General features: G+C 55.4%; 7 protein-coding genes across 7 annotated transcripts; 3 read left to right on the top strand and 4 right to left on the bottom strand.

Annotated features, from left to right (window-relative positions):
* Positions 1-613: 613 nt before the first annotated feature.
* B0I36DRAFT_289245 (uncharacterized protein) lies at positions 614-5,184 on the bottom strand (the record flags this gene model as incomplete). Its single annotated transcript, XM_046151670.1, has 5 exons — positions 614-2,200; positions 2,256-3,821; positions 3,879-4,829; positions 4,882-4,985; positions 5,040-5,184. 5 exons carry the CDS (start codon positions 5,182-5,184, stop codon positions 614-616), a joined length of 4,353 nt encoding a protein of 1,450 aa, XP_046012944.1.
* A 1,231-nt stretch (positions 5,185-6,415) lies between these two features.
* B0I36DRAFT_323550 (TAP42-like protein) lies at positions 6,416-7,977 on the top strand. The gene has a single exon (XM_046153993.1). It carries the CDS (start codon positions 6,628-6,630, stop codon positions 7,717-7,719), a length of 1,092 nt encoding a protein of 363 aa, XP_046012943.1. The 5' UTR covers positions 6,416-6,627; the 3' UTR covers positions 7,720-7,977.
* A 151-nt stretch (positions 7,978-8,128) lies between these two features.
* Positions 8,129-9,431, top strand: B0I36DRAFT_242981 (Cdc73 family RNA pol II accessory factor; the record flags this gene model as incomplete). Its single annotated transcript, XM_046149951.1, has 2 exons — positions 8,129-8,701; positions 8,772-9,431. 2 exons carry the CDS (start codon positions 8,129-8,131, stop codon positions 9,429-9,431), a joined length of 1,233 nt encoding a protein of 410 aa, XP_046012942.1.
* Positions 9,432-12,311: 2,880 nt separating this feature from the next.
* On the bottom strand, positions 12,312-13,558 carry B0I36DRAFT_323547 (uncharacterized protein). Its single transcript, XM_046153991.1, is given in 3 exon segments — positions 12,312-12,594; positions 12,607-12,715; positions 12,799-13,558. 3 exon segments carry the CDS (start codon positions 13,258-13,260, stop codon positions 12,365-12,367), a joined length of 801 nt encoding a protein of 266 aa, XP_046012941.1. The 5' UTR covers positions 13,261-13,558; the 3' UTR covers positions 12,312-12,364.
* A 772-nt stretch (positions 13,559-14,330) lies between these two features.
* Positions 14,331-17,427, bottom strand: B0I36DRAFT_323544 (regulator of G protein signaling domain-containing protein). Its single transcript, XM_046153990.1, has 3 exons — positions 16,397-17,427; positions 14,937-16,277; positions 14,331-14,871 (listed from the first exon to the last, which is right to left on the bottom strand). Exons 1-3 carry the CDS (start codon positions 17,150-17,152, stop codon positions 14,743-14,745), a joined length of 2,226 nt encoding a protein of 741 aa, XP_046012940.1. The 5' UTR covers positions 17,153-17,427; the 3' UTR covers positions 14,331-14,742.
* An 825-nt stretch (positions 17,428-18,252) lies between these two features.
* B0I36DRAFT_431396 (uncharacterized protein) lies at positions 18,253-21,104 on the top strand (the record flags this gene model as incomplete). Its single annotated transcript, XM_046162581.1, has 6 exons — positions 18,253-18,544; positions 18,853-19,048; positions 19,140-19,239; positions 19,918-19,957; positions 20,339-20,580; positions 20,625-21,104. The coding sequence occupies 6 exons, from the start codon at positions 18,253-18,255 to the stop codon at positions 20,925-20,927; spliced, it is 1,173 nt and encodes a 390-aa protein (XP_046012939.1). The 3' UTR covers positions 20,928-21,104.
* Positions 21,105-21,761: 657 nt separating this feature from the next.
* B0I36DRAFT_323539 (uncharacterized protein) lies at positions 21,762-21,990 on the bottom strand. The gene has a single exon (XM_046153989.1). The coding sequence runs from the start codon at positions 21,983-21,985 to the stop codon at positions 21,767-21,769; it is 219 nt and encodes a 72-aa protein (XP_046012938.1). The 5' UTR covers positions 21,986-21,990; the 3' UTR covers positions 21,762-21,766.
* Between the last annotated feature and the right edge of the window lie 30 nt (positions 21,991-22,020).

Here is a 22,020-nt window from a genome sequence, read left to right as displayed (position 1 = left end):
ATAGGCGTTCTAGATCTGATTAAACTCAATTTCGACTCTCCATAGACAATGTGTGGAATGGTATCTCGAGTTACGGTTTCGGACAGCTAAAAGTGTCCGAAACACACACAACGCAATCAAGAGCAACGAGTATTTGCGGGTCAGCCCATGTAAGTGAAATCGACTGTTATGTGTTCTACGAGCCCTGGTCACTACCAGCTTGCAAAATGATCAGGATAGTACGTTGGCAGGGTATGGAAGATTCGTCTTTTATTTGTGTGTTTGCGTACTTGCGTATTCCTTCCGGTTTCGATGCGGATTGCTCCGTCACATCTGACCCTAAAGGTTAGGCGGAAAGCCCCCGAAAGCATGTTCCAAGGGGGCTTACATTCTCAGTTCCCTCGTCTTCAGGGCCGCCAGCCTGTCACGAAGAAGGAAGACAGTTCCCATGTTTATCCCGCGGAGGAGTACATCAGGCCACACCATTACGAGCTTTTCAGGAACCCGAGCGATCACCGTCTGCAGTCTGGTCTTCCAGAATCTCCAGAGTGATAACCACTACCTCGGCTTTACCGTCATCTCAAGCCATGTTCTGCTCTCGCAATGCGTCCTATGCATTTTACGACCTGAGGTCTCACGCAGCGGGCCTGCAGGTACAGCCGTACTTCTTCCTGTACTCGGCGACGCCCATGTCCTCAATGACCTTGTTGAGCTCCTTGGCCGCCTTGATCTTGGCATATCTCTCGCTCGCAGCCACGCCATGCTGCACAATCACGCCGTGGATCATGATGACACAGGCGCCCTCATCTTCCATGATCTTGGCGGCCGCATCCGCCTTGGGCACAGTGCGGCTCATGATCCGCGCCTGCTGGCAGTGGAAGCGCTCCTGCAGGATGTTCAGCATCAGCGTGATGGGCTGCTTGCCCGCGTACGCATCGTAGATTTGCATGTCCAGGAAGTAAGGCAGGATGTGTGTCGTGAAGAATTCCCGGACCCTGCTGAAATCGAACTCCGAGTCGACAAAGATGGCGCCGAGGTACGCCTCGACGACGTCGCCCAGTGCCTTGGGCGGCTTGTGAAGCTGCATCCAGAAGTCGCTTGCACAGTCCTGCCGCGCGAGCCCGGCCGCCTCGGCTCTGGTCTCTGCATCCTCCCGAGCAAGCGCCACGGCTTCGACGTACTGCGTGATAGCCCTGCCCAAGCTCATGTCCATCGAGAGCATGTGTCGGTGCAGGCCCAGCGACACGCAGAGAAAGGCCAGGAACTGGTTCGAAACCATGGCCATCTTGTGCTCCGTCAGCCACTGCGGATCAGCCGCAGGATAGTGCCGGAAGAGATGGTCCACGCAAACCATGTCCAGGAGCGCGTCTCCAAGGAACTCGAGCTGCTCGTAGTGGGGCAGGCCTTCCAGCGCATTGCTGTAGCTTGGATGTGTAAAGGCACAACGCGCCAGAGCTGGGCTCCTGAAAACATGGCCTAGTTCCTGCTTCAGCGCCTCCGCGAGACGTTGTTGAGCTGCAGAAGGCTGCGCAGTCTGCCAGTCGGGAACCTTGTACATTGGGTAGAAGCCCGCCCATTTCTCCATGGTATGCTTCTGCTCCTTGTCTTTCACAAACTTGGTAACGGCCAATACTGCGAGGTCCATGTTGCCCTGTTGCTGTGCTGTCAGGTATGCGGCACCGATGAGAGCTTCGCAGACATCCGCAATGGTCTTGGCCGCCAACGTGTGCCGCGTCTTCTGGGCCAGTCGGCTTCCGAGTCTGCTGACATTTTGCTTGCCGTGGAGGAGTACGAGACCTTCCGGATACCATAGTCTCCGATTGAACGCTCGCGACCTGATCTTTTCCGGAAGGCCAAACTCTAGTCCTTGCTGGTACAGATTTCCGTTGTTGATGAGAACCATGCGGTTCACATGCTGGAAGAACTCGCTGTCTCGTGGGGCATGTGCGAAGAGCGCAATCGTGGTGCTCATCTTCAAGAAGGAGTCTCCGAGAAACTCGAGCCTCTCGTAGTTTTCGCCCATTCCTGGTTGGAAGTTAATCTGTTCCTGATCGTGTTCCCCGGTGTTGTCGCTGGTCTTGGTCAAGGCCGTCAGGGCTAGAGACGGGGTAATGGCGGAAAGGCCCGTGCTGGCACAGGCCTCGAAAGCGATCAACGTAGAGTCGAGACGGTAGATCACGGCGGGCAGGAGGTAAGCCATTGCCACAACATCCGGTCTGAGCTGTTTGATGTTAGACAAGTGATGCGTACCCGTTGCTTGGAGTGTCGCTACTTACTGCAGAGATCTTGAGTGTTTCAAAGACCAGGTAGCATGTGCCATTTGGCTCTACTTGTTCCGTGCTGTCGAGAAGATTCTGACGGATGGTGATAAGCTCAGCCTCGACCACTTGAAGATGCTCATTTCTTTGTATATTGCTTCTTGAGCTTGACCACAAGCTGACACTATAGTTCCAAATGTCATTGGCGGCAGCTTTTGTAGCCTTTGTCACACGTGCCGATCTTGGTGCGCTTGAAAGCTGGTTATCTGCTGGCTTGAGGTCGGGCTTGAATTCGACGGTATAGAACTTGCGAGAGCCATCGTGTGGATCAATGACATATCGATTGCTCAGTTTTGAGCCAGCCACCTCTGTGGTATTGAGGTAGTCCGTCGAACCAACGACATCGAGCTGGTCCCAGTCAAGTAACGAGCTCATGTCGCCTCTCGACCCGGCAAAGTCATGAGAATGGCCTTGTTGGACGGGGGCGAGATAGTATGGCAGACTTCCGGGCTCGGCGGCGTATTCCTTGCTGAACACATCTCGGAAGATTCGTAGGGTGAAGTTTGTGAATGTGACAACTTGCTCCTTCGTGACTCTCATGGCCGACTCCATTGGCACAAATCGAACAAGAGATGACCCTTTGTTAGCAAAGAAAAGCGGAATATCCCCTATCATCGGCATGGGTGATCGAGACAAGAAAGCTAGGGGGAGTGACGCTCTACCAAGTGCTGATGGCGTTGCCAGCGTGATTATGGTGACATGAAGTTCGTCGCCGGGAAAGCCGATCGTCGACCAGATGCTCGGCTTGATCTGTATTTCATATTCTGACACTTTCGTCGAGGTCAAAGCCAGACGCTTGTTTCGCATGGCTGGGAGGTTCTTGGTGAAAACTGATCGGAACCACTCATCTAGGCACTTCTGAGCCCTGAGCTCTTTGCACATTTCAAAAGCAGCCGCGCATCTCGCCAGTTGTTTTGAACTTTCCCTTTTCCCAACCTTGTATGTGATTGGGGCGACGTCGGGCAGCCGTACTTCTGCGAGAAACAAGGACCCGGCCGCTGAACGCACGGTGTACTCAGGGGCGGGCACTCTTGTAGACTCACCTCTTGGCAGTGATTGCACAAAGCTAGCAAGTATATCGAGGCTGACTCGATAGGTCAATTTTGCGCCAGTGGAAGGGATCGTAAATCTCCGTTCCTCGGCGCGCTTGGGGTAAAGCTCGTCCACACAGACTGCGTCGACTCTGCGATCCTCGGGCTGCGTAGCGCAGAATTTACGCATCTGGGCTTCTTGCTCCTGAATATCTGACAGCAGTGCACGGTGGCCATGGTGTCCAGCCTGGACAAGATGGTAAAGCCTGGATTGCGCTTGTCGAGCTCGGCCTCGTGACTGGACATATTGGATCATGGTGCTGCATGGATCGAAGCGAACAACCATGTTACAGTCAGGTATGTCTAGGCCTTCTTCGGCCACAGAAGTAGCAACAAGAACGTTGACATCGCCGCGAAGAAATCTCAGCACAGTTAGAATCTGCTCGCGAATGGTCATCGTCGGTTCTCCCCAGCCGGCTTTGCCAGTTCCGATCTGCGAACTTATGGTTAGGACTCGCTTACAGATGGCGAACCTGAACATTTGACCTACCATTTTTGCGGCACTGACGCCCGTTATCCTCATTGCTTCGCTCTCTAGAAGTTCTACCAACAGGACCGCGATATATCGCTTGGCAACGAAGATTACGCATTTGTCGAAACTGGGGCGAAAAGCGTCTTGCAGCAGGCGGAAGACTTGATGGACTTTGTTGGAAACCAGGAGCGGCGATGAGGCCAAGTCAACAAATCTGTGCGTATCCACAAAGCCTTGTGCTGCTTGCGCCGCCTCCACGGCATCATCTCTGGCCGCAATGTCATGGATCTCGTACTCGACTTTCATCTGTAGCCTTTTCAAGCCTTCTCCTCTTTCATCGAAGGCCAGTCGCCACATGTGATCTGCACACCACGGTCCGAGCTCCGAGGTACAGAGCTGGGCGTTGACAAATAATTTTGCCACGGCGGGAAGATTACCAAGAAGTGGCCTCAGTCTCTGCGAAAGTGCCGTCTCGAACGCATTACATGACATTCCGTATTCAATCGTGTGTTCTTCTGCTTTGTGGACGGAGTTTTGGAAGACGGATAGGTCCCCGACGGTAGCAATTTTGCTATGAAGCAGTGTTTCCAAGTCGGACGCTGCTTGATCAAAGTCTGTTTTGGCGTCGACGGGCGATGCAGTCATGCCGAAAATGCGCGGGAGTCTATGGCCAGTATTCGCGAGCGGCACGAAAAAGTCTGTGACGATCCGTGCGTATGGATGCTCCCGCTTTGCGTGATGTGCTTCATCAAAGATGAGCAGGTTAATCTGCTCCATTCTTATGTACGCGCGGTGAAGGCAGTTTTGAAGCACCGCCCCAACACACACAATGACCAGGTTATTCTCGAGCTGCTGTTTCCAGAAATCGTGATCTCTTGGGTCGTTGTCACCGGCGAAGCATGCGATATTGCAGTCAAGATTTTCTTTGAGAACACGGTGTTGTTGCTTGGCTAAAGCGATTTTGTCGACCTGTGACATATGTAAGCTTGGAGAATGGAGCAGTATAGGTTGTGGCAGCTACCAAGAACACAGATATTCTGTGCGGATGTCCCTGTTTTCTATCTTCATATTCCTGGTCGATGGTGTGACGTAGGAGCAGAGCAGCTATAAGGGTCTTGCCAGAACCTGATCGTCGGTTAGCTTTTGAGCACGTTAGAATGGACATAACTGGCGCCGTACCAGTGTCGAGCACCACGATAGTATTTTGCCTTTTCGCTTGTTCGAAGAGCTCCAGCTGATATTCACGTGGGCTGTTGATGATGCGACTCGCGTCGGCGGGCCCCGACGCAACAGCCAAAGGACACTGAACGATGGTAGACTTCATCGTCCTTAATGCGTCCTTTTGCCTGATCTCAAGCCATTGTGTGAACGCTGTGTCCTCGAGGAGCCTCTGTTCACCCACTAGCTGTTCGCGTTTGTCTGCATTTTCCTCCTGCTCGTGACCGTCACTGTCGTCCAGGACCTCTTCAAATTGCTTCTCGTATAGCTCCATGTTGCGCGAGGAGTCTGGCCAAAGTCACAAGGCATTCAAGGAATCCTCACATTCCAGAAACCACAGGCCAGCTTATTTCCGTTGTTGAGTTTGCGTATGGTAATACCTGTTGGTTTGGTCTTGACACGTAGTCCTCGTGGTAGGAGGCTCTTCGCGTGTGGTAGCCGAATGGAGCCAGCCTGACTGTCCTGCAAAAGTTCGTAGGCCAAAGATCGAGGTTGCTATGATGTCTGCGTGTGGGTTGAATGAAGCTTGGGCCGGCAGATGAGTAGTATGGCTCGGCGCAAGACATATGGTACGCCGTCCGTTTGATGGGTGCCGTGATCAATTGTCCGGGATAATGTTCAATCGGAGCGAAACTCTTCTGAATGATCAGGTGGTTGATATGTGCTCAAGGTGACTGGCAGCTGGAGTGGCAGGAGCAAACGCGGACGGGGTTAATCACGCGGACATACATACGTTCACGTCGACCGGGGAGGACAATGGTTGGTCTTGAGCTTTGATGGAGGCTCACGAAAGAGAGTTTCTCATTGACTAAGTATCCCTCCCAGCTTGGGGTGACAGAGGTATATCCAAGAGTGGCTGGGATTGACTGCGGTATCATGGTAATTGTTGGTCTTTGAGGGTTGCCAGGGAGCAAGGCTGTTTGTCCGGGACACATTCAGCCTCCTGATGATCTCACACATAAGCTCGGCGGAGGCATTATATTCCATTATAACCAAGTTTGATACAGAAGCATATCGTACACCCTCGATGTCTTTGAAGATGGGAGTATCCCGCTGGTCCTTCAACCTAGGCCGTGCCGAAATTGTTGATACTCTTCACGGCCTGTGACTTGATTCTCGGTCCAGGGTACTTCGTTTGCCATCGCATCTGTTAGAGGTCCTGAAATAAGAGTATGATTGTGCGGCACTGTGGCACAGAAGAGAATCCTGGAGCATGGGCGAGATGGGCAGCCTGTGAGTGTGCAGTCAGTCAGTCGCCTGGTGTGTGGTGTGGGGTCTCTGGATGACATCTGCAGGCGCCACCCCTCGTTGGGGCGAGAAGGAAACCTGCAGGGTGCCACATGCAACAGCACAAAGGACAATCACGCTGCCACCGAGGACGTAATCGCCTCTTGCCACAACCTCGCTCTCTTCAAGTCTGGACGGAATCCTGTAGAGCGAGCAGGCGACTTTTGACTCAAGATCTCTTTTCCCAGCTTTGCGCCACGACATTACAACTTCAACCGCCAGCGACACACACCCTCCGGCTCCCCCATCCAAGCTCTGCATCATGTCGCAAGAGCCCAGGACCCTGAAATCCGTCTTCGCTGCGGCTGAGGCCAAGCGCTCGGGCCTGGAGAACAGCTACGACACAATCTCGGCCAGCTACCAGGATGACCTCTCCCAAGCTCTCAAGTTCTATGAGGACTGCCTCATGATCATCGGCGACATTTCACTCTTCAGTCCCAACGAGACTCTCGAGGACATCAACACATCAGATCTGCCCTACCTACTGGTGAGCTATCGCATCGCCGAGCTGCTGCAAAAGGTCTCCACGGCCTCGCCTACCGAGCGCAAAGCCGCACTCGATGTTGCAAAGGAGGCGTACTCCAAGTTCTTGCACCTCATGGACAGCTACTCGCTGTTCTCGGAATCAGACCGCAAGCTCTTTGAGCGGTATGTAGACGAGCCAGAGAGCTTCTCCACCATCACATCCTCCGATCCCGCCCTAAGGAGGAACGCCAAAATTGCCAACTTCAAGGCGGAGAAGGAGATGAAGCAGAAGCTCGAGTTCATGCGGAGAAACCCACGCTATCTGGACGACGGGGGCGGCGACGAGGAGGCAGTCCGGGAGCTATACCTCGCCGATATTGCCTGGAACATCCACCAGACGTTCCAGGGACTTGAGGGCATCAACCGGGAGATGGAGGTGCTCGCGCAGGCGCCGATACCGTTGATGCCGCAGGATTCGACCATTGAGGATGACGAGCGGCGACGCAAGGCTTCATTTGACAGCGAGATGTTTTCTGCGAGATTGGACACCCCCCTGCAGCCCATTCACGCTGGAGCCAAGGGCCCGTTGTTGAGCAAGGAGGGAAAGCCATTGAGGCCCTTTACGCTCACAGCGAACAGGCAGGAGTTGACAAAAGGTGTCTTCCGGCCAGGCCATAATCTGCCTACCATGTCCATTGACGAATATCTTGACGAGGAGAGGAGGCGGGGCAACATCATCGAGGGTGGCGGTGAAGCGAGCGGCATGCAGCCAGAGCCCGACGAAGATAATTACGAGAAGGCAGACGCGGAAACAATGAAGGCTCGGGAATGGGACGAATTTGTAGAAAACAATCCCAAGGGAAGTGGCAACACTCTCAATAGAGGGTAGGCAGGATGTGAGAGCGTTTATAAACATGTACGGCACGCGAAACCTGAAATCAGGAAGCACGCGAAATAGAGAAATATGATAAACGAAGGAAGTACTATTATCCTCCCTGAAGCAGAACAGTGGAAACTTGCATGCAGTGCCAGGACAATGGCCGTGGTGCCAACCGGGCAGGAAGTCCTTGACCCTCTTTGGTGCATACTCCGCTGTGGCATGCAGCTAAACCGAATGACAGGGGTATGCAGGGGAGCTCCCCCAAATCCCAGCCTCGAAGCGCAAGGCTGGCGCGACTGTTTAAACTTCACAATTGCTCCAAGAAACTATCAAAGACAGCATCTCATCAGCCATTCGTCGCTCGACAGAAGCCCTCGACCGCGTCCCGACGTGTCCGCCCGTCCTCCACACCTAGAACATGGCTCCGACAGAGCAGGATCCCCTCCTGCTGCTCCGGCAAGCCATCGCGGCAGGAAGCCCTGTCGTGCCAACTGCGTCCGACAGCGAGGTCAACCTCGCGCAAGCCACACATTTGACATTTTCAGTACCGTCAAGGATATCGCTGCCCATAGACACACCCACGCGATTCACCTCCAATGACCAGCCCGTCGACCTGCGCAGTATATACTTTGCTTGGCTGAAGCGCGAAGTCGCCATCCCCGAGTACAATGCGTCTGCGTCGCAACTGAACGACGAGCTCACAAGCGGGCAGGTCCGCAAGTTTGCCTTTGTCGAGCGGCTCGACCTCATCACATGGCTGGAAGGCGCGAGTGAGGAGTCCGAGTACATCAAACCATTAGCGGGAGATAGGGATGGCGCCGCGTCGACGGCCGCTGCGGCGCTTGCTTCCAAGGGTGCTGCTGCGCCGGCCATTGGCGCGACAGTAGGGCGGTCAGGCAAGGGGACGTTGGATCCGAGGCTGGCAGTGATATACAACAGCGAGCGCAAGCTCGGTGACCGCAACAGTGTTCTCAGGGGCATAAAACCCACAGTGAGTCGTGGCACCGGGTGCTCGTACCTACTATTTATTGGTGACGGAAATCTGACCTCACGCTCCACAGGACTTCTCCCACGTGCGCAAGCTCGCTGCGCCGCTCGTCTCCAAGAAGCCGTCGCAACCAACCACCACAAACATTTCCTCGAATCCCACCCTTGCGACACACTCGAAGCCCAAGCGGCCCGACCCCATCATCTTGCTCTCACCATCCGCCTCCTCGCTGCTGCGCATGTCAAATATCAAGTCGTTCCTCGAGGGTGGACAGTACATCCCGCCAGACTCGGAAGCCGCGAGCTACACGGGCGCCAGTATGCTGCACATCAACAGGCTGATGAAGGACATTGATCCCAACCGGCCGATGCGCTTCATCCTGGTCGAGGGCCCCGAGCAGTTCAAGCCCGAGTACTGGACGCGCGTGGTTGCCATCTTCACGACGGGCCAGAGCTGGCAGTTCAAGAGCTACAAGTGGAGCAACCCGCAGGAGCTGTTCCGCCATATCCCGGGCATATACCTCGGCTGGCGCGGCGAGCAGCCGCCTGAGAACGTCAAGTCGTGGGGTCACCGGGTGATGACGATCGGCATCGACAGGTGGAAGGGCACAACCACCGGACCGGACCCGAGCCGGTGGCGAGACCGCGAGATTGTCGAGGACGTGTGGAAGGCCATTGAGGGCAACATGCGCAGTAAGGGCTGGAGGCGAGACCAGGCGCCGGCGTCGATATGATCGGGGACCAGCAGCTCTGGGGCCATAACGAAGGAGAGCGCTTTTGGAAGCGGCCATTTGATGTATCTGTATATCTGTATCACATTTGTTTTCCTGCATGCAATTTCCTATGCTGCAGGTCTTGCAGACATCATAGAGCAGCGACTATTCCGTGACCGATAGCGAATCAAGGTCAGAACCTTAGCGTATCGAGGTCTGACCGTGAAAATACAAATAGGCGGGCGCGCGTGGCTACATGTCTGCATTCACCAACGCCCGAGACACAATGACTAGTGGCCGTTCCGCCTGTGTGTCTTTATGGCTTAAGGCGTCCAGCGGAAGAGCGGTGTTTCTAAATCGCAAACAAAGATGTGCTTAGACAGGATCGCGGAAAAATTGGACATATCTCTTATCTTTCCCATAGTTACCAGGTGAATGAAGTGCCCTGGACGCCTGTGAGCGGGCTCAGGGAAGTGCCCAATAAACCTATGTCGATATCAGGGCAGTTAATCTATAGTAGAAGAGCAAGACTTCATTAATTGCAACGGGAGTGCCTTCTTTGCCGACTGTTCGTTGTAACATCCTCAGCAGCAAGACCACTATAACTAGAGCTGTTCCTGCTTGGCAGCAGAGTTTGATCCCAAAGAAAGGGGACTTTGGTTGCCTTGTGTCGGTAGGCAGAATGGTAAAGGGTCTTCCCGGTCAAGATATTGTGGGAAGGAGGACCTTTGTGATAGGTAAAGTTCTACCTCTTAGTCGCTGTATTCTAGCAGCGCTGTGTCTCGTTGATGCTTGTGGTGCACACAGGCAAGGGAGTGTTGCATTTACAGCTGACAAGAATGAAGAATGGACTGGACGGTACTACCCTTTTGGAACCCATATTCTTCACCGTTTCGTTTCGGTGTCCTTGGCGGTCATGCCGCCTCGTGCTAGGCCTGCTTTCATGGAGATATCACAGCTAAATGGTTGATAGCGTAAGAGAACCGGCTGCGAGGAACACCCACTATTTCAGCCAGTGCCGTGAGCTGTAGCATATTATACCAGCGCACTGCTACGAAAAGTCACGTTTGACGGACTCCTACGTGCATGATGGCGTATCTCCATGCTGCATATCCTGTAAGACAGGTGGAGACCGTTATGACACAAGACAAGTTGTCTTGGAAAGCTACCAATCTTCAAGCTCGCGTTATTCATATAGGCTCCCTTACTCACGAGAGCTCCCGCGGCGAGATGAAGTGTGGAGCGGAAACTTACCGGCCCATCACGAATGCGTCCGTCTCGGCAAATGCCAGCAATCCCCTCGTCCGAGAATGCCCGAGTGCTTGTCAATCTCGCACACACGCACACAGCGTGAGGGAGATGGCAAAACACACAAAGCAAAAAGGACTCCCAGGATTGGCGCGATGTGTATGTGCATGTGGTAAATCCACATACGGGATTCGGTCGCTTCGCAGGATGATCGCTAAAGGCATACCAAATCCCGAGAAAACTTAAAGCTTCCTGACAACGTGCCGAGCTTGAAGGGTGCTGAGGCGTTTCTAACTTTGCCCGTGGGGAGCCGGAACGGGAAGTACCGTGACACCTGTCAACGTGAGCTGCTCGTGCCCAGCCTTGCTTTGTTCCTCTATCGGCGGAACGTGAGATGGGAATCTGGTTGGTTCGGCCGCGAGTGGGGAACTTTGGGATGCGGTACACCAACATGTCAGGTTTCCATGAGGGGGGGACTGTTGTTCGTGGTCTTCTAGCTCTGGTTCATCGCTCTGGCTAAGTCGTCATGGCTGAGGTTGGGTTCTGTCAACCAGGATCCAGAAGACCAGGACAACAGAGGTCTCCCATGTTGATGCTGGAAGATGTACCCATGATGCCCTCTGTACAGTCTCTGTCATCCAGGCCTGCTTGTGCTCCGTGTAGTTCAGTCCTGCCAGCATACATGTATGCTCGTCACAAACACTCAACAAGCAAGCATGTCCAAGCAACCCACTCACTAGCCACTGCGTGTCCATCGCTGTAAAACCTTTCATCACCCTCTCCTCTCTACCTCTGGTCGAGTCTATGCTCCATCTCCCAGTTGCCCGTAAACATGCCATATTAGACGAGCACAAGCACATACTGGCAGTTAACCCCCCACGCAAGTGTGACGTGTCCACCGCGAAGACACACCATCGTCTCGGCGGTCGCCGGTTCGGGCAGTACCTTTTGACTAGTGCCCATGCCGTTTCAGGCAAGAGGGAGCGTGTGGGAAACTCTAGTTGTTGCGTTTGTTCTGAGTTTGCCGTGTCTCGGGGGATTTCGCCATGTGCCAACAACGACCCATGTGCCACACAAACGTGCTACCTCGCTGCTGTCAGGTGCTCGTACCCTCCCTCATGCTTTTGTCCATCAGCTGTCCCTGCTCTGCTAGCAGCTCTGTCTGTGATGCTCGTGGGCCTCGCATATTTCCTCGGCCTGGCGTAGACTGGGGAGACTAGATAGCCAGATGAGGATCACCTGCTGGAAGCTGGATTTGGCAATGCGAAGCAAGTGACATCTTTGTTGTTTTATGTTTTTGTATTTTTCTGTATCTCCGTTCTATATATCTCTAAACATCCTCGACAACCTCCTTGAGCTCTACTACAACACTATACAGCCTCCATTACATATTAGGATCCCAGCCAGATCGTTCTCGTACATCCCAGATACCAGACGAGGTTTCGATGACGAGAAAAACCTTCGTCCCACGTCTAATAATCGTAACCCGCAATACTCTCCCCCCTCCCGGATTAGTCGAGCCATACGCACACACACACACATGTCCCTTTGCCCTCTCCGCCCTGGATGACGCTGGGCGTTGTCACGCAGGGTGGGAAAGAGCCAAAAAGAGATTGTGCTTCAGGTCCCAAGAATGACATGACCTAGGCCTCCCTCTCTCTCTCTCTCTCTCTCTCTCTCGCTCGCTTGCTCGCCATTCCCCGTCCTTACAAGACGAAGAACAGCACACCGCTGAGCACAGCGATGGCAAGCGAGCTGACGTGCTCAAGAGTGGCCGCGGCGCCAGGAACAATCGAGTTGGTGGGGACGGTGGTCACGCTGACAGTCGGTGAGCCGCCGGCAGTGACGGTCGCACCGCCGCCGCCGCCGCCAGTGTTAGTGGGAGGAGGATTGACGGGCGGGTTGACAGGAGGGTTGACAGGAGGGTTGACAGGAGTGTTGACAGGAGGATTGACGGGGTTCTCCGTCGGCTGGATGGCCGGGGAGGTCTCCGTGGCGGGAGGAGGAGGGGGCGGGTTGCTAGTGTCCGGGATGGGAGTGGGCAGGGTCACGATGTTCTGTTAGGTTTTGGTTAGCCTTTGTGGTCATTTTTCTCGTTCTGTGTCACGATTCCCTGGGGAGGAGGGAGGGGTGAACTGACCGAAGTAGCCTCGCACGGGCAGTTAGTAATAGTGATGGTCTGGCCGGCCTCGGTGGCAGTGTACTCCTGGCCATTGGTAGTAATGGTGGTTGGGTAAGGGCAGACAATGATGATGTAGTCGGTGATGACGGTGGGCAGCGTGTTGTTGTAGTACCAGCTAGACGTGCTGGTGGGCGGGTAGGTGGTCGTGTTGAAGGTGGTAGAGGTCGAGGTGCTGGTGTCGACAGTCACGCTGATCGACTCGCTGCTGCTGCTGCTGCTGCTGCTGCTGCTGCTGAGAGAGCCGGGCAGGTCACTCGACGTTTCAGTCGATGAGCTCGTCGGCTCAGTCCCAGTGCTCGTCGTGTCAGTGACGGAAGTGCTTGTCGTGACAGTCACGCTGGTGGAGGTGGTCGTCGACTGAGCAGCGACGCCCGTCGCCATGGCCGCAAGGCCGGCAGCAAGAGCAAGCTTGGTCTGCATTTTCGTGATGGCCTTGATACTCGTGTTGAATGTGAGCTGAAGGTTGTGGCAGCGTTATATCTGGTGAAAAGCTGATATCTCTCCGTGAAGCAGTTCACTCGAAGCGATTGACTTGTGGCAGATGAAGCGAGAGACGAGGATGTGAGGTGCTGAGAGAGGACTTAAGAACACCAGGATATCCAGACTCGACGACCATGGAGGAGGTTCAGATCTTATAAAGAATATTCTCGGCCATTCCGCACACGAGGCTTCCAAGTTAAAAGAACGAAACAAAGTTATCACCAAAGTCAATCATTGGAGGGTTGACGCTACCGACACAGGGGAAAACCATAATCCAAGACACCGAGTCTCCAATCACCCGCGCAATAACCGCAAAGCCGTGCTCTTGCTTATTAGTCAAAGTAGGAAGCGATGAAGTCAAACTCGCCAACGGGGCCCTTGCTGTGAGACATTGCTGCCGCTCGTTGCCCGGCTTGCCGGCTTTCCCGCGCGTGGCTCGACTGGAATGCTGTCGTCCATTTCCGTCGTGGTCTCCTGAGCTTCCGAGACACAACGCCGCCAGAAACAGCAAGTACATGACGGCCGGCACATCATCAACAGGTGGGTCGGCCGATGTTCCACCTATCGACCTCGTGTTTCTGGGATTTTTGTGCTTTCTCTGCTTCACGAATCGAGGCGGTGATCCCCTTCTTCGTGCACACAAAATCATATGGAAATGACACAATATGGCCTGCTTGCGCGCGAACTCCCAAACTCTATTCGTCCGCGACTGCTTCTGACTTCGCTTACGAAGCAACCCCAGAGCCGAAGTGCCAGCAAGATCGACATCGTCTTACCTAGTGCGTCCTCCAATATGTCGCTTTGCGCTGGAAGCAGCAATTGCAGCCCCAGCTTAGAGCTCTCTAGTCTCTTCCGACTCAATATCGGGGTACTCCCGCGATCCGCAACAGCAGCGCAGGGCCCAGTGGATATACATTATTCATGCTCCTCACAGCACGTCTGCAGTACCCCGTGGTCACGCTGAACAGTTATTCATGGCGGCTGACATGCAGGCGTTGGCAAGGCAGGGATTCGAAATTATTTTGTATCATGTTTTTGAATGCTGGAGGTTCTCCATCTCGGTCTCTTCTTCTATGCTGATGTATCCTAAAACGCCGTCACCCTGAAAAAGCAAATGAGCCTCGCGGAAGTGCAAGGACCCAAATAGCCACCCGTGAATGGGACTCCGCAGTGACCAATGCAAAGCGTCTTTATACATAAAAAACCGTTCGTCGTGACAAGCGGAGTATTGAACAAAAATGGTGCGGTGGGGAAAGAAGATGCCGCAATGCAACTAAGCAGTCCAACGAACGCGATGCTGGAGGACATAGAGTTCTGCCGGAAATCCAAATCTGAAGTGCTGAATACACAAGCGCCATGTCCATATGCGGAGGGGCTTTGGTGGTCGCAGCTATGCTGTTACTCAACAGGTACACATGACGGTCACTTTCGGTTCGATCTGCTCTGGCTCCGCTCTGGTACACGGCCGTTGCCGAGGACGACAGCGTCAAAGTCGTAGTTCTTCAGCGTGCTCTCATACTTAGCGTTCCGCAAGAACTTCGGGACGGAGTCCTGCGAGGGTGTTAGTCATCTCTTGCAGGGAACAGAAAGAATCAATTCGTCGAGGTGCAACTTACGCTAGCCATGAGCTTGAAGACGGCGTTTTGCGCGTCTTCGAACAAGGCGGTAACCTCATGTAGTGTGTCGATCATAGCCACATCCTGGCCTACGGCCTTGGTCATACGAGTAGCAAGGTTATTGCGAAGCTGATGGTCAATATTGAGCTCGCATGGCGAGCCGGGAGCCAGGAAGGCATTGTAGATGCCGTAGGCCTGCGCCATGATCTCCTTGATGCCGTCCATTGAAGTCGCGTTCGGGTTCTTCTGAGCGACACGGATGGCAGCCTTGCAAGAGCGAACGAACTCATCAACGTCGAGGTAGAAGGACAGGTTCTCTTCGCAATGTGTCTCACGGAGGTTCTCGCGGAAAAGCAGACGAAGAGCAGCGTCGTTGAGAATTTTGTCGAGGCGCTGCGTGTTGGAATCACGGGCGACGCCAGGACGAGTAGTTGTCGCGGGGATACCATCGCTCTCCGATGTGCGACCCCGGCCGCCCGATCCATTAATGACCTCACGGCCTCTGGTTGTCATCTGGTAGATCGCGTTCTTGGTGGGCTGGAACAGTGCGCCAGACGGTGAGGTGGCCATATAACCTCTATCCTGCTGCACCGACTCCATCAGATCGTACTCCACAAATAGAGAGGCCATTTCCAGAGTCTCCCGGCGGTCCACTGTCGTGCAGCAGTCCATCAGCCAATCCGAGCACGCCTTGCCCGTAAAGGTATCCTTGAAGGTCTTGCCAGCAATCTTGCGCTCGCTGGCCATCTTGACCCCAGTCAATCCATCCCTGTAATCACTTAGGGATTCCGAATCAGCCGAACTCGTACTGGACTTGATATTGAGCCCGTTGGCACCAATCATTCTCCGAAAGACGACTTCCATGGTGCCTCTGTCCATGACCAACTTGTCAGAAGTAGGATCTCTCTCTAGTATGCACAGCTGGCTGACTCCAGTGGCAATCAGGTCGCCAATTTGCCTTTGCTGAATACCGTTGCGAGAACAGAAACGATCCAGGACGGCGACGCCCTTTGAGGTTAATTGCCATACAGATCCCTTCATTGTGTACGTCTGCTGCAGCTTTCCATCCGCAGACTCAATGAACCTGGCGTCAAGAAATCTTTGGCATATTGAGCGGGCCATATCCTTGGCCATTGAGAATGTTGTCGTTGTCGTAGTGGTGACGATGCGTGAGGGATCTTTGGGATCAGGCATGCGGTTTGATTGAGAGAATTTGAGTGAGCCGAGGTTGTTAATGGCATCTTCGGAGAGGAACGTGTGTTCCACTCTTGTCAGGCGAACTCTGTGGGAGGACAATGGAAGCAAGCTGACGATGAGCGTAGAGTAGAGGTCCTTGAAGTCCTGTACGTAGAGAAGTGGAAATAGTTAGCCACAGTCTCTGGATCCGGGACAACGACGACACCAATACTGTGGTCCTAGTCGAAAGAAGGTCTTTGGGTCACGCCATGAACTGTAATTACCTTTGTGAACGGACGCTCATCGTCCGTCATACGGAGGAGACGCGAAGATGTTTGATGCATCTTGTTTTCGGGCGAGATAATGATCGGAGGTGGGCGGCTGGGATCAGTCTCTAAATACGGGGTAGAGATGGGGTCTTTGGGCGACACCAGACTCGACCGTCTGCTCAGAGGATAGGGACCTGGCAGTCGAGTGGAATTCCGGCTCCTGCTTCTCTCCTTGTCCTGCTCGCTGGCGGGCGAGACGGAGGGCTCTGGAACTAGAGACAGACGCCGCAGGGTCGTTGAAGACGATCGTCTACCCAGGCCTGGCTCAGAGATGTTTGCAATGGTCTTGTCAAAGGCAGCGGCAGCAATGGCGCGGATGCCTGAGGGTTTCTGGGAAGCCGGGCGCCGGGAATTGGTCCAGGTGGAGGACGGCTTGCCTTTGGTGGGCACGGCGTCAGGGTGGGAACGCTGCGTCGGGGCAGGCACAAGGCGAATGCTGGAGAGCGAGGCAGAAGAGTGGTGGTGGTGGTGCAGCGATGTGCTGCGAGGCTGTGGCACGGGCGAGGACGGCGAGGGGGAACGGGTCTCGGAGCTGCCGTCGACTTGAGTAGTAGGGTCTTGGTTGTCGCTGTGGCCGTCGTGGTTGTTGTCGTCACAGAGAGGGTCGACGATGCTGTTGTTGTGGCTGTTGTGGTGGACAGGAAGCGGTGGTGCCTGTGAGGAAGGAGGAGGAGATGGTGGTGGTGATGGTGGTTGTGAGACGGCAGCCATCTACCAGACCATTCGAGGATGGGTGGGAGAGGGTGTTGTACCCTGAGGGGGTGTGGCGGGCCAGCGTAGTTTTAATGCGGGCAGTCCTGACCTCACTTTTCGCACGACGATCCGGGTTCCCGCAACAGCAGCACCGGTAATAGCACTCGCGCGCGAGCAGCGCAGCATCCACTTCTCGACTCTGGGGCCCTCGGGCTTTTTTTTCCTCCAGGGCAAACGCGGGCGGTGCTTGGTCTGGCTGGTGGGCAAGGGGAGGGCAAGGCAGGAGGGCGGACGGAGACGGCGGAGTAGCTAAGGGTAGGGACCGGGCCTGTCTGTCTTTTTAAAAGAGGACGGATGGATCCAGATTGGAAACAACGGCGTGGTCGATGCCATGTGCGCAGGCTGCGTTGCTCTGCAGACTCGTGCGCCGGGCGGGAGGGGTGGGCGGGCGTGTGCGCGGGAATGGGGAACGCAACGTGGGCAGGCCACCCCTGCGTCCGGTCCTGTCTCGTTCGCTCCTCGCCCTCCCACCCCTCCTCCTCGTCGACTTTTTCTGGCCACACACGCGCTCGCCCAGTCGGCTGGCGGGCCAGGATGGCTGGGTGTCGGCTCGCCGTCGCTCACACTGGAGACAGGCCCAGCACGGAGGCAGCGCAGTGGCCATAATAGTACGCTCCTAAGCGAAAGGGGGGCCACCCACCGTCGCTCGCTCGCTGGCCGGTGCTAGGCTAGGCAAGGTAGCGCACGGGCGAGCGTGCGGCCGGGCTGCAATGGACCAAAGTGATTATTACTCAGGCACTGACCAGACCGACACACGGGCTCTGCCTGGGTCCAGGAGACGAGAGCGATGGTTCCGGCACGCGCACGCTGGAACTGCTGGCCGGCAGTGGCAACCTGGAATGCGTGAGAGCTCCTCGTTGCTACCTAGGTAACGTCTTGGGATGGCTGCGGGACTCGACAGGCCTGCCTGGGTCTCTGACAGGCTTGGGCTTATCCAACAACCACGAGCGAGACTCGGCAGCCGGGCTGGGCACCGCTGGGGCTATCAGGATGACTACGCACCTCAAGACAAGCTGTTCGCCACGAGCAGCGGCATGTCGGCGGCCAGATGACCACGCATGCTCGGTGATGCTCTTCGCAACAGGGCCGAGGTGATTTGGTGTGCCAAACATCGTGACTCCCGTGCCAGGTTGCCCGGTCCTGGACTGCACGGCTTTGTCGGGATCGACGTGTGGTTCGAGCCTGCCCAATGCTCTGTGGCCTGCGCTCGCGTCTGCGACGTCTCCGAGCATGACGAATCGTCAGCGTGCGTGCAGACAAGCCTGCGGGCCTGGGCCGATAGCACCACTGATATTACCCCCGGATCTTACGATTGCTGGCCGCCTCAGGAGCCCGCCTCTGGCTTCCCATGTGTGTGTGCAGGCAGGTGGTGTGCGTGTTGTGCCTCTGTGGGTGTGGATGGGGGTGTGGGTGGGGCAGGCCTGCCACGAGGCGGCTCGCTCTCTGCTGCCTCGTGGCAATCCCTCCCCCCGCAAGCGCAGGCCTAAATCGAGGCTAACTATGAGAGATTGCAGCCAGTAGAGAGCAGCGCCCAGCCCAGCCCGCCCGAGCCATACTCGACCGTCCACGGTCACTGTCACATTTTAAGGTGGCTTCTCTGCCTTCTGGGCAGAGATTTGCAGCACTTGGCGCTTGGCCCTCGTCGTGCTGGAATGCAGCACCTGCGACTGCCCCTGAACCCCTGCGACTGCCCAGCAGAATTCCGCCCTCCGACTGTGATGACTGGGGCGGCCGGACTGGGGCCTGGCGTGGCACTTTGTGGCACGGCATGGCATGGCAGGGGTCGCCACGAGGTCCGCCCGGAGTTCCCGTCCTCCGATCGGTGCGTGGACCAACAGTCAGCTCGGCCGGCCTGTGAGGCACAGAGGATGTACTATTTGCCCTGCCTGGACACATCGCGGCCCGTCCTGACCTTCGCTGGGTGGTGATTATGTGTGATGGATAGGCTGCTCTTGGAGCAATCGCCTCCGTCGACTGTACTTTGTCGCGTTGGTTGCTGGCCTGTTCGCCAGCTTCAAGTGCGCCTGGCCTATCTGGGGGACTGGGTATGCTACTGCCGCTGTGGGGATGCCCAGTGCGAGGATCGATCAAAAAGACATGTGTGGAGTGAAGCCGCCAAAACGGAGACCCCCTGGCCCAGACTCGCCCGGGAGCTGAGGAGAGGCACGCATGAATTGCTCGTCGTTTCCCACACTTGGCCCGGCAAGTGTGACACGCATCTTCTCGGGCATGCATTCTCGTATCCTTACCGGTCCTCCGTGTGCCGCACCACACCGCACCACGTTGGATGAGAGACAGCTCAGAATCCTAGTCCGCGCGTGGCCTTCGTCCTCACCAGTCGCCAGGTGGTCGGACGTCTGTGTTGCCTTTGCAGTGGTCGGACAATATTCGTCCGTCACCAACACCGCGATATTCTTCATGGTTCAAGAACCGCGCCGATCCACTCGAGTAGCACCCTCCATGAGAGGGGCGGTACTCCAGGCTCTGGAGAGTGCTGCCGTGCTCCGTATGCCAAATGGATGGTCCCTCGCCGACCAGCCAAATAACCAACGTTGGACATGCAAGCCCGCCTTAGCCATGATATGGTACGCCACATGCGTGATAATGACGCTTGTTGATGAGTTGTTTCAGACGGGTTGGTTATATTTGCACCCGCAACATACTCGTGCTTGACGGCCGATATTTATAGCAGCGCCGCGCAAGCTCAGAGCACTTTGCTTTAGTTGCCAACCTTGGTCGAAGGCTCTCGCTCATCGAAGGCGCGTAAGCTCGGTGGTTGTTGACCGATGCAGGCGTGGCCAACGGGCCTCAACAACATTGATATCGTGTGTCATGCGTTGTACATGTTGAGCCAGATTTCACGTTGGTTGTGTCTCGGAAAAGCAGCGACCCCCGCCCTAGAGCAGGCCTAGTGGAGGAGACGGACCTTGCGGCCGGCAACGTGGCTTCGGCATGCCACGTGCAATAACGGTGAAGTGCACGCAGCCACCTACCGTCACAGGGATATCCTGCGGATTTGTCAGTCCTTTGTGTATTGCGGGATAACAACAAGCTTTAGGCCTAAGGCGCTTGGTGCAAAGGGCCGGCTGCAAGATACGTATGGAGGGGCGAAGCCGGGCCTGACGACGACAACATGATGACCAGGAAGCAATCCTCTCTGCTGGAGCACCAGTGCCCATACCGGTACTGCTGCGTCGCGCCTGCCGCAAATGCTGGCAAGCCAGGCCTGGGTTGAAGGTACTTCTGTAGTGCGGAAACAGCCCTTGCTGGCTTCGCAAAAGGTGGGACACAGCAATGTGGGAGGAAGCAAGGGTGTCTGCAGTGATTGTCCCTTGATCGAACCATTCGTGGACCCACTGGGCACATCTGCACCTGCCCAGGCTCCTGTAACTGCCTGCGCGACCTCAGCTGCGCAATGGACACCTTACAGGCTGCTAGCCAGAGAGGAGAGAGCCAGACGTACTCTCGTACGCAGAACCTTCACCCCCTTCTCCGCAGATGTTTGCTCGCTGGACAGCCCATCGACAAGGTTGTGCTTCGGGCCCAAGTTTACAAGACGACGGGTACGGCAATGTCGCAGCCTCAGCATGACGGTGGCAAGCTCCCAGCCGCATCGGTCGCTCGCGTTTTCACCGCCATGCGTTGTTGTCCATATCCTCTATCTCATACGCCTGCTTACGACATTGAAACAGATGTGCGTGCCCTTCACGGCCTCCTCAGCCCAGATGACTGACAAGCCTGCAACACCACGTGGGTCGCAGCCCTGTTTCGCCTCGACAGGCATCCATGGTCGGTAGGAACGAGGCCTAGCCGCCGTGCCGCATTCCCCAATCTGCAGGGATCTGATCCGGTTAAGTTCTTCTAGAACTTCTGGAAGCCCAGAGCATGGGCAGGTACCCCAGTGCAGGAGGGCCATGAGGAACTTTAGGACTGTATCATGTTCGGCTGAATAATTATTAGTGTGCTCTGACCATCGTCTCAAGGCCGTCCAGTGCTTTGCGTGGCTGCGTCCATTTCGGAGGGTGCTGCAAGGCTGTTGAAATCTCCATCGGCAACAATGTGGCGTCTCAGGCTGTGCATAACACCACGCTTCAAAGTCGATGTTCGGCACCAAAGGTGAGGCCATATTGGACCATTCGAAATCGATATCGCGAGGTCGGAAGGGCTATCATGCACATTCACAGCTCATGCACGGGTTCAAGCGCAGTAAATGTGTCGGACTATTCGAATGAGCGGAAACGACCACGCCGAACTACACTACTACAAGCGCCAAACTAATCCGTGGCCGTCTCCGGGCGGTGATTTGAAGCTGCTGACGACTCAAGTCCGTCGAGATACCCTTCAGAGCAAGCTCCGTGATGATTTGCTTCGTATCAAGTGACCATACGGAGGCTCTGCGTCAAAGAATAAGAAAAGCGAGGACCACCGAAATATCAACTTTGTCATTCACCACGCTACAGTATCAGGGCCCATCCGTTAGCCACGTGGAGTTTTGATGCTAAAAGTCGCTATCGCTGAACGGCGCAGTGTCCGTCCCGTCGGATGGGTCATGACGACCCCCCCCCCCAGTTATTAGAGGCTTGTGCTCTTTAAGCCTAAATGAGGGCTTCCCAAATGGCCTCTCAGAAGCATATTCAGAAGGCACCGAATTCGAGCCAGCGCCGGACCCCGATGCCTGACCAGAGCTTGGACAGTGTCAGACCATGAAATTGTTAGTTGCCACACGGACGCACCCCAAACGACGCCCGCCGTAGCAGTCAACAGGCATGACTCCACTCTGTGGAACAACATCGTACGATCATTACTCACCACGCATTCTAGAACGG

The sequence above is a fragment of the Microdochium trichocladiopsis genome (genome assembly GCF_020744255.1).
Source record: "Microdochium trichocladiopsis strain MPI-CAGE-CH-0230 chromosome Unknown B0I36scaffold_5, whole genome shotgun sequence".
Lineage (NCBI taxonomy): Eukaryota > Fungi > Ascomycota > Sordariomycetes > Xylariales > Microdochiaceae > Microdochium > Microdochium trichocladiopsis.
This window is presented reverse-complemented; position numbering and strand designations above follow the sequence as displayed.